This window comes from Pimephales promelas, chromosome 20 (assembly GCF_988280905.1).
Source record: "Pimephales promelas chromosome 20, fPimPro1.hap1.1, whole genome shotgun sequence".
In the NCBI taxonomy this organism is placed as follows: domain Eukaryota; kingdom Metazoa; phylum Chordata; class Actinopteri; order Cypriniformes; family Leuciscidae; genus Pimephales; species Pimephales promelas.
Window position 1 is genome coordinate 30765153 of NC_142788.1, and position 11705 is coordinate 30776857.

The window sequence follows — 11705 nt, forward strand, 5'->3', positions numbered from 1 at the left end:
TTATGGGCATTTTGTTTTTTAATATTATTAATATGTACACATGTAGTTTACTACGATTATTGGATATTTCACAATTGTTCTGATGCTACAAACACTGACTGATCAAACGAGAAAATAGAGAAAAAAATGCTAAGTTATTAAAGTCAGTTTTTTCTAATCAATAATAAACATCAGCTAAACTACATTTCATTTCTATATTGCAGTATTTTACTGTGCTCAATGATAAAACAGGACACAAACTCTAACTCTATATTTACTCTTAAATACAAAGGTTCTGTATAGAACAGTTTTAAAATACTAAATAATTCTATATAAGGAGAAACGGCTTAAATGACAGCATAATACTTTCATGTATATTTTTACTTTCATGTTATTTCAGTTGTTTTCTAGTGATAAAATGTTTATAAGCTGCTAAATTCATAAACAATGTAACGAAAATGAATGAATTAAAACTAAATCCATAAAATGAGGCTATGATGGGAAAGGTTCTATATATAATATAAGCGCCTGATAGAACCGTTTATGATTCTATTTAGAACTTTGGGGTTCTTGACTCAATTCTAAAATATGAGTCTTTATGCCCAAAATATTCTACATAAGGAGAAATGTCTAGCATAATATTTTCACGTTTAACCGGATATTTCAATAGTTTTCTGGTGATAAAGTATGTTTATGAGCTGCTTAATTCATTAAAACATTTTTTTTTTTAAATGAAACCAATCAAAATGAATGAATTAAAACTAAATCCATAGAATGATGCCATGATGGGAACCCATAAAAGGTTCTATATATAAGCGCTAAAGTACAGAAGTGCGTAAATGACTGAACTGAAAGAAGTGTTCATGTATCTGCGTCACACAGGAGGCCAGTGCTGTCGGAGCTGCTGAGGACTCCTGGGATGCTGGAGTAATCCTCTTTCTGTAGTTCGGGGACGCTCACGGGTCTCTCAAACTCCTGCGGCGGAAAGGCTTTTCCTTGTTTCCCTTCCAGCCAATACGTCACCATGTCACCTTTACCCTGAGAAAACACAAGGCAAGTTTATTTGTGTAGAGTTTTACACAATACACAATGTTTACAGTGTTACGATTTTTTACAATATATTTGAAACATTGTATTGTAAACATTTTAAGGTTTCACAATGTTTCGATTACAAATGTTACCATTTTTACAGTGTACTTGAAACATTGTAAACATATTTGAAACAATGTGAACATGTTACAATGTTTCAATTACAGTGTTTACATTTACAATGTTATAAGGCTCACAATGTTACAATGTTTAAATAGAATGTTTACGATGTTATGATTTTTATAATGTATTTGTAACATTGCATTGTAAGCATTGTATTTGAAACATCAACATTGAAAACATTGTAAACATTTGAAATACTGTAACTATGTAAACATTGTATTTGAAAGACTGTATGCATTGCAATATTGTATTAGAAATATTGTAACATGTTTCAAATACAACTATTTAAAGCAGCTTCACAGAATATCATGATGCTAATCTTTATAATATCTTAATACCTTCACACATTAGGTTGCATTTAGCAGATAACTGACCGAGAATATAGTTACATTTTAAAATATTATAAAAAATTAAGCATATATATGCAACTTTAAACAGAGCAATATTATTATTAGCTATTTAATTAATTAGATTTAATAATTCATTATGTGTTGATATTGAGAATTATGGAGTTTTTTTTATTTATAATTGGTAAACATAATTACTGACGGTTTTCATACATAAGAAAAAAAATCAGTGATTGTTTACTAACGTAATGCATCACAAAATCTTACATGTGATCACAATTTCGTTTTGATTTTATTTCCTTTAGCATAATAAATAAAATATTCAATTAAAGCATTTTGGTTACACTTTATTTTAGGGTGTCGCTGTAAGAGTGTAATTATATATTTAATTACCGAGTAATATTAATTATTTACATGTATTTACTATAGTGTTAGGGTTTAGGGTGCATGTAATTATGCATAATTTACTGTTATTACTATGGTAATGTAACTTATGTAACAAGGACAATAAAAAAGTTAATAATAAAGTTACCAGAATTTTCCCCGACAAAAACAAAAGCGAAATGATTGCATTAAATAGAAATCTTATTAAATTGTGTAGAAGATTCACTTGTAGTGAGTGTGAGCATTAGAACAACAGGAGTGTGTCTCACCTTGACCTGTAACACACCTCTGCAGGAGAGTGTGTATCCGCCGATCTCCTCCAGAAGGAAAAACACACTGGAGCTGCACTGGATCTTCAGCGCTACAGAAAAACACAATATTACAGATGCAACTGCACATTTATGGATATTTTCGATGAGGAGTACAGATGTGAATATCTGCATTAATTTAGTTAAATTATATATATATGAGAAAACCGTGATGTCATCGTCCAGCTCAACTCAGTTCACATATAATGCTATTATCAATGAAGAAGATCAATATTAAATAAAATATCCCCAACAAGGCAACAACGGTGGAAAATGCGCCAATATATGTATTTATGTCATTTATGGTGAGCTTATAAAAGCATGTTTAATTTATGCTCGTTTTGTTACTGTAATCGTCTCTCTTCTCCGCATCTGAACCACGCACACTTTTGTAGCATTTTTCATAACTCACCTGCGCTTTAACAATATAGATTGTTTCACAGCAGCTTTACGGTAATAACAGGAGATTACAGTAACAGATTGAAACAGGTCCCAAGGTGCAAGTTTTTACATTTTTTGAAAACATTATCATCTCCGTGCAAACTTAAAAAAACGTGAGTCGGTGAAAGTGCTGACGGTGTGCATGTGTGTAATACGTGGCGCGTTTGCATATATATGTGTGCAGGCACATGGTCTTTCTTTACAAGGTGACATCGCCAAATTACCTGTCTGGCATGCAAAAATATATATATATATATATTTTTTTTTTAACCCTTGTGCATTGTTCAAATTCACTACCCTTTCGTTATGTTCGTGGCTGAAAAAAGCCATTACTTTAAACTGCTGTAAAAATGGATCAGATAAATATTTTTTTCACATTTTTTTTTTGCATAAATCTATTAACCGACCTCATTCCTAATCAAAACTACTACATTTTAATTTATTTTATTTTTTTACATTTTTACTCCATGTACTGTAAAAGCCAGAAACTAAGGTTTTTTTTTTTTTTTTTGCACAGGCCTGTTTAAAGGGTTAATGGTTCCACCTGGTTATCAACAGTAAAAATTACAAATTTTACCTCTTCCCAACAGGGAAAACCATCAACAATCAAAAATGCATGATTTTATGGTGTCATGGCTTTGCAATCAAAAAATGTGGTTATAATGGAAGTCAATGGGGCAAAAACAGCCACGAACAGTAAATGAGGGAGAAAAAGTTCAAATCTGATGCTACACAAAAACTAACAATGTTGTTTCTAATCTTTGACATGTCCAAGACTGTGATAAAAGGTAAAAAAAAAAAATCCAGTCCACAATCATATTTTATATTGAAAATAAGTCATTTTGTGTGTTTTTTCCTCCAAATCAGTGACATCATTTATGAATTTGGCAATTAAAGAGTTAAAATCCTGATTTTTTTTTTTTTTACATTTAGTAGTTTTGATCAGGACTGAGGTCGGTTAATAGATTTATGCAAAAAAAAATTGAAAAAAAATATTTATCTGATCCATTTTTACAGCAGTTTAAAGTAGTGGCTTTTTTCAGCCACGAACATAACGAAAGGGTAAAGTGAATTTGTTGAGTTTTTGAAAAATTTCAAAGCATTTTCCCAAAATATGTGTCAAAATAAGATTTGTCACCAAAAATCATTCCATTTGCTGAAACAAGGAAAAAGTTATTGCCAAATTAAGACTAAAAAATACCCCTTAGTGGCTGAAAAAAGCCACAACAGCACATAAGGGTTAACAACTGTGTTGAGAACTGAAACCCACTTGAGACTTTTCTTACCTTCGCTGGTGGACTCCATGCGGGACGCTGTGTTCACCGTGTCTCCAAACAGACAATACCTCGGCATCTTCGTTCCCACAACTCCTGCTACAACTGGACCTGAAGACGGCGTCAGATAAAGCCAGACTCACACACTCATCTCACAACCAACAACTGATCAGTGAGTTAGATTTGGCATCATTCAGATACTAGTGAACATGTGACGTGGATCGAAACCCGTTCTTGTCTCAGGACAGCTTTGATGAACCACTGTATTATAGTTCTTGAAAATAATTTGAATTCCTTTTTATTTTTGTATTTTCATGAATTGTAGTTTTAAAACGTATATGTTTAGATTCAAATGGTTGATGAAACATTGATTTAAAATAAGGTAAAAACGAAATTCACTTTAAAGAAAGGTTTCTTTGTGGTCTCTCTTTCAAATCTCGGTGAAAGTTTTAAAGTCGCTTTCATAACGGTCATGTCCGTGAATATAAAACGCATGTGTAAACTGATATTTTTTGGTCCCACTTTATATTAAGTGGCTTTAAGTACTATATACTTACATTGAAATTAATAATTTGATACAATGGACTTATTGTGTACATACATGTTTTTACATTGTACTTATATTTGAAAAATACCAGCATGTAATTACAGCTATAATTACACAGTTGACCCTTCCCTCACACCTTAACCTACCCTTAAACCGACCCATACCACCACACCTGTCCCTAACCTTACCCGTATCACACCTCAATAGCAGCAAAAGTGTTTTACAATACAACAGGAACACAATAATACATTGTACTTATTGTTCAATGTAAGTACATAGTACGTAAAGCCACTTAATATAAAGTGGGACCTATTTTTCTAATGTCTGGACCACCGATCTATATAATATATCATTGTATATAGATGAGTGGTCTGGACTAGAGTGCTAGAATTCTATGTAAACAATACTTCAACAGGAAGTGGAAAAGCGTTTAGTCAGTTGAAACCGCAATGAATCATGGGAAATAGAACAGGCGCAGAATAAGGTGGATTGGTTGCAGGATTACTGTGGACCTGAATGTATTCCAGCGCGGATCTGGAGCTGTGTTTGAGGTCTGTGAGGGATCCTGAAGGTCTTGCACACGGACACCAGGTCCAGAGCCATGCTGGCGATCTCAGACGCGTGCAGGATCCCGTTCTCGCTCGGTACCCCGGACACCACCATATCTGCAGCACACAAAACACTCGATCCATCAACAAACCTCACGCAGAAACTGTATTCATTTACACTTATGTTAAGGGGGGGGGGGTGTTATGTTATGTGTGTGTGTAGTTTTAGCTCAAAATACTTCACAGATTATTTTTTTTACAGCATGTCCCCTTTTTGAGGGTCGTTTTGTGTGTGTCCCTTTAAATGCAAATGAGCTGCTGCTCCCGGCGCCGAGGGCGGAGCTTCAAGAGCTTCTGTGTGTGTGTTTGTGTTGATTTTGGCTTACAGTTTATGAAAACCCCAAATTCAAAATAAGGTTTTCATAAGCCGTAAGCCATAATCATCAAAATTATTACTTGAAATATCTCACATTGCATGTAATGAGTCTATATCATATATTAGTTTCAGCTTTTAAGTTGAATTACTGAAATTAACTTTTGCACGATATTCTAATTTATCGAGTTTCACCATATATATATATATATTAGGGCTGTGCTACAATTAATTGTGATTAATTGCATCCAAAATAAAAGTCTGTGTTTACATAATATATTTGTGTGTGCTGTATATATAAATACCTATGCATGCATGTATATATTTAAGAATAATTTGCGCTTAAATTCTGTATATATATATATAAATACATAATCTATATTATATAAATATAAATATTTTATATATGAATAACACATTTTATTAAATATATACATGCATGTGTGTGTATTTATATATACAAAATAATTATATACAGCACACACAAATATATTACGTGAACACAGACTTTTATTTTGGATGCGATTAATCGCAATTAATTTTTGCAAAGCCCTAAATATATATATATATATAATAGTATAATATATAATTGTTTCTTGTATATATATATATATGCAGAATAACTATTATTTCCACCGTTCATTCTGAATCTTTGTCTGAAATGGTCAGTGTTATTAACGAGCGGCTCCTCTAAGGCTTTGTCAGTAATTACGATTGGCTGATGACATACATGCATCGCCGATGGTTTCCACTTTATAAACATCGTAGTTGTCGATGATCTCGTCAAAGGTGGTGTACAGTTTGTTGAGGAAGTCGACCACCTGGTAAGGAGTACTAGTGCTGGACAACTGAGTGAACCCCACAATATCACTGAGGAAACACAGAACAGCACACAGTTCGAGTTAGTTTGAGAAACAGACAGTCCAAAACACAAACTCACATGTAACAGTGTGTGTGTTTTTGTATGTGTGTGTGTAAGAGTGAGAGATAGTGTGTGTGTGTATGAGTGTTTACCTGAAGAACACGGTGGCGCTGACGTAACTCTGGGCTTGCATCGGTTTTCCCTGTCGCAGGTCATCAGCCACTTGTTTAGGCAGCATACCTGAAACACACACACACACACACACACACCTGCTGTAAAACTCAGAAACACACTGACGCACATCATTGAAACACTCATGATCTCACTGGCGTTATTATAATACTGTAAAGGATTAGGACCAATAATATTGAGTAATATTATCTCTTTAACTGCACTGACAGTTTTTTTTGACTCCGCCCACACTCTCTTCTGATTGGCTGTGGTTTTGGAATGATTTGGTTGTGAGTGCAGTGCGCTTGCAGAGAGACTCCGCCCACACTCTCTTCTGATTGGCTGTGGTTTTGGATTGATTTTGTTGCGAGTGCAGTGCGCTTGCAGAGAGACTCCGCCCACACTCTCTTCTGATTGGCTGTGATTTTGGAATGATTTGGTTGAGTGCAGTGCGCTTGCAGAGAGACTCCGCCCACACTCTCTTCTGATTGGCTGTGGTTTTGGATTGATTTGGTTGCGAGTGCAGTGCGCTTGCAGAGAGACTCCGCCCACACTCTCTTCTGATTGGCTGTGGTTTTGGATTGATTTGGTTGTGAGTGCAGTGCAGGTAAGAACCTCACGTGACATACATCATTAGTAAGATTAGTGTTAGTTTACTGTAAAGCAGTCTGTCTGTCTTCTGTTTCTCCAGCATCAGATCTTGCGTTCGTTCACCAACCAGAACCTCCAGATGTTTACTGTATTTCTCCATCTACACACACACAGGTTTGTTATTATTGTAAGGGCATTTTATGTATGTTTAGCTCTACTTATGAGGGCCAAATGTACTTATACTGAAATATATTGACGAATGACTAGTAAAGACATTTTACACTTAGATAACATTAGGTTTATAAATTATTTGCACAGACTTCTGTAAACATAATGTGTGTGTATGTGTGAAAGAGAGTGTGTGTGTATGAGTGTGTGTGTGTGTGTGTGTTGCACTGACCAGCTCCATCATCATGTCGACAGGACTGACTTTATGTGGGTTGATTTTGTTGACAAATTTGCGGATCTGCTCAAAGGTGGGCCGGTGGGCGGGGTTATGAGCACGGCATCGACGAATCAGCTGATAGCATGGAAACAGAGAGAGATAGAACCCAACAGACAAAATCAAGCCCCGCCCACATTTGTTCTTGTCCCAGAAAATGTTTTTAAAAAGTCTCAAAAACCGACTTATTTTTCTTGAAGTAATATATTTTTCTTTTGTTTTGGGGTGAATGTTTTCATGAGACTTGTACAAGTTCATACACACCTCAGCGTATTCAGCAGGACAGGGGCAAGTGCTGTCGGCTTTCCCTGAAATCAGCTCCGGCAGCGTAGGACACCAGCCACACTCCAGAGAACCGTCATCCGCCTGACACACACACACACACACACACACACACATGTTATTTGTCAATAGTTGGGATCAGACAACCAGTCAATAATCATGACAGACGTTTACACACATGCTCACCGGCACTGGATCATTCCGGGTTGCAATCTCCAGTAAGATTATTGAATAGCTGCAAATAATAAAAAAAACAATTAAAATCTGTTATGATACTGTGTGTGTGAGTTTTAAGGATGTGTGTGCACCTGAACACGTCTCCGGCTAGTGTGGGCTCCTGGCTGCCGCTCTGGGCTTCAGGTGGAGTGTAAACCTCCTTCAGTCTCTGCTGGTACGTGGTGAGTGGCTCAGCGCAGTCCTCATGCCGGAAAACCCACAGACAGTAATCTGCTCAAAGCACAGGCGAGTTACAGACGGCACAGGTGAGTTACAGACGGCTCAGGGGAGTTACAGACGGCTCAGGTGAGTTACAGACGGCACAGGTGAGTTACAGGCGGCACAGGTGAGTTACAGACGGCTCAGGGGAGTTACAGACGGCTCAGGTGAGTTACAGACGGCGCAGGCGAGTTACAGACGGCGCAGGCGAGTTACAGACGGCGCAGGCGAGTTACAGACGGCGCAGGCGAGTTACAGACGGCGCAGGTGAGTTACAGACGGCGCAGGTGAGTTACAGGCGGCTCAGGTGAGTTACAGGCGGCTCAGGTGAGTTACAGACGGCTCAGGTGAGTTACAGGCGGCGCAGGCGAGTTACAGACGGCGCAGGCGAGTTACAGGCGGCGCAGGCGAGTTACAGACGGCACAGGCGAGTTACAGACGGCGCAGGTGAGTTACAGACGGCACAGGTGAGTTACAGACGGCGCAGGTGAGTTACAGACGGCTCAGGTGAGTTACAGGCGGCGCAGGCGAGTTACAGGCGGCGCAGGCGAGTTACAGGCGGCGCAGGCGAGTTACAGACGGCGCAGGTGAGTTACAGACGGCACAGGTGAGTTACAGACGGCGCAGGTGAGTTACAGGCGGCTCAGGTGAGTTACAGGCGGCTCAGGTGAGTTACAGACGGCACAGGCGAGTTACAGACGGCACAGGTGAGTTACAGACGGCGCAGGTGAGTTACAGGCGGCGCAGGCGAGTTACAGACGGCGCAGGCGAGTAACAGACGGCGCAGGTGAGTTACAGACGGCGCAGGTGAGTTACAGACGGCGCAGGTGAGTTACAGACGGCACAGGTGAGTTACAGACGGCACAGGTGAGTTACAGACGGCACAGGTGAGTTACAGACGGCGCAGGTGAGCTACAGGCGGCGCAGGTGAGTTACAGGCGGCACAGGCGAGTTACAGACGGCACAGGTGAGTTACAGACGGCACAGGCGAGTTACAGGCGGCGCAGGTGAGTTACAGACGGCGCAGGTGAGTTACAGACGTCACAGGTGAGTAACAGACGGCACAGGCGAGTTACAGACGGCACAGGCGAGTTACAGGCGAGTTACAGGCGGCACAGGCGAGTTACAGGCGGCGCAGGCGAGTTACAGACGGCGCAGGTGAGTAACAGACGGCACAGGTGAGTTACAGACGGCGCAGGCGAGTTACAGACGGCACAGGCGAGTTACAGACGGCACAGGCGAGTTACAGGCGGCGCAGGCGAGTTACAGGCGGCGCAGGTGAGTTACAGACGTCACAGGTGAGTTACAGACGGCGCAGGTGAGTTACAGACGGCGCAGGTGAGTTACAGACGGCACAGGTGAGTTACAGGCGGCACAGGTGAGTTACAGACGGCTCAGGTGAGTTACAGGCGGCGCAGGTGAGTTACAGGCGGCGCAGGCGAGTTACAGGCGGCGCAGGCGAGTTACAGACGGCGCAGGCGAGTTACAGACGGCACAGGCGAGTTACAGACGGCACAGGTGAGTTACAGACGGCGCAGGTGAGTTACAGGCGGCGCAGGCGAGTTACAGACGGCGCAGGCGAGTAACAGACGGCGCAGGTGAGTTACAGACGGCGCAGGTGAGTTACAGACGGCACAGGTGAGTTACAGACGGCACAGGTGAGTTACAGACGGCACAGGTGAGTTACAGACGGCACAGGTGAGTTACAGACGGCGCAGGTGAGCTACAGGCGGCGCAGGTGAGTTACAGGCGGCGCAGGCGAGTTACAGACGGCACAGGCGAGTTACAGACGGCACAGGCGAGTTACAGACGGCACAGGCGAGTTACAGACGGCGCAGGCGAGTTACAGGCGAGTTACAGGCGGCGCAGGCGAGTTACAGACGGCGCAGGTGAGTAACAGACGGCACAGGTGAGTTACAGACGGCGCAGGCGAGTTACAGACGGCACAGGCGAGTTACAGGCGGCGCTGGCGAGTTACAGGCGGCGCAGGTGAGTTACAGACGTCACAGGTGAGTAACAGACGGCACAGGTGAGTTACAGGCGGCGCAGGTGAGCTACAGGCGGCACAGGTGAGTTACAGACGGCTCAGGTGAGTTACAGACGGCACAGGTGAGTTACAGGCGGCACAGGTGAGTTACAGGCGGCACAGGTGAGTTACAGGCGGCACAGGTGAGTTACAGACGGCACAGGTGAGTTACAGACGGCGCAGGTGAGTTACAGACGGCGCAGGTGAGTTACAGACGGCACAGGTGAGTTACAGGCGGCGCAGGTGAGTTACAGACGGCACAGGTGAGTTACAGACGGCACAGGTGAGTTACAGACGGCGCAGGTGAGTTACAGACGGCACAGGTGAGTTACAGACGGCGCAGGTGAGCTACAGGCGGCGCAGGTGAGTTACAGACGGCGCAGGTGAGTTACAGACGGCACAGGTGAGTTACAGATGTTACAGGCGAGACGTACCTGTGATCTTACAGACCCAGCGGTCGTCGATCACGCAGTTGGCTGATTTCAGCCGCCCATGGCAGATTTTAAACTGATGCAGGTACGACATCCCACGAGCGATGTCTGTCGCAAAGGAGAACCTGCAAACACACACACACTGACATTTGTTGTTTTATATATGTGTCATTTTGCGTGAGTATGTGAGTGGACGTGTGTGTGTGTGTGTGCCTATGTGTGCGTGTGTGTACCTGAAACCCCAGTTTAAAGGAATCTCGTCGTTCAGCAGGACGTCATTCAGGCTTCCTTTAGGGCAATACTCTGTTACTATGACGATGTTGGGAAGCTCCACACAACCTCCGAAGAACTTACAGAGGTTCGGGTGGTCCAGTTCCCTGAAGACAAACACACACACCTGAATCACACTGATAACCGTGACGAGGAAGGCGATGATGATGATGTCGTGTTCGAGTCATTCTCACCTGACTTGCTTCACCTCTTGGCGAATCGTCTTCGAGAGAGAAAATGTTTTTGTATTTATTTTCTTGATGGCAACGGTTCGTCCATCACTGGAAAGATGGAACAGAATTAATAAAATTTTATATCTTATATCATCTTTTTTTAATTAACATTTATTCAGAAAGGACGCATAAAATTGGTCAAATGTGACATTTACATGTTACAAAAAATTCAATTTTAATTATTTTAATGAAAAAAAATGCTGTTCCGTTGAACTTTCTATTCATCAAACAATCACGGATATTGAAGAATTTTTTATTTATCAAAACTAATTAAAATAAATTTTTTACTAAAATAAATATTTTTTAAAAATATTTTGAAATAAAATAGATCATGATTTCCACACAAATATGAAGCAGCGCTCAGCTTTGATCATAGGAATAAATTACGTTTTACGAAGTTCACATTGAAAACAGCTGATTTACTATATTTTTAATCAAATAAATGCAGCCTTTGTAAGCGGAAGGGACTATTTCAAAAACATTAAAATCTTACCGAGCCAAAATTTGCTTACGGTGTGTGTGTGTATGAACTCACTAGATGCCGGTGTG

General features: G+C 40.9%; 1 protein-coding gene across 2 annotated transcripts in view; it reads right to left on the reverse strand.

The window, feature by feature from the left end:
- Positions 1-11705, reverse strand: part of LOC120484099 (atrial natriuretic peptide receptor 1) — a 23015-nt gene continuing 11310 nt past the window's right edge. For both annotated transcript variants that reach the window (XM_039679119.2, XM_039679118.2), the window contains exons 9-23: positions 11692-11705; positions 11118-11204; positions 10887-11030; positions 10657-10778; positions 8070-8208; positions 7948-7996; positions 7744-7845; positions 7438-7557; positions 7104-7197; positions 6428-6515; positions 6144-6283; positions 5005-5157; positions 3958-4056; positions 2192-2283; positions 1-1017 (exon numbers count right to left, since the gene is read on the reverse strand). The exon at positions 11692-11705 is cut by the window's right edge and continues 131 nt beyond it. In XM_039679119.2, coding sequence (XP_039535053.2) covers positions 841-1017; positions 2192-2283; positions 3958-4056; positions 5005-5157; positions 6144-6283; positions 6428-6515; positions 7104-7197; positions 7438-7557; positions 7744-7845; positions 7948-7996; positions 8070-8208; positions 10657-10778; positions 10887-11030; positions 11118-11204; positions 11692-11705 — 1620 coding nt within the window. In that variant the 3' untranslated portion in view covers positions 1-840. The remainder of the gene's footprint in view (positions 1018-2191; positions 2284-3957; positions 4057-5004; positions 5158-6143; positions 6284-6427; positions 6516-7103; positions 7198-7437; positions 7558-7743; positions 7846-7947; positions 7997-8069; positions 8209-10656; positions 10779-10886; positions 11031-11117; positions 11205-11691) is intronic.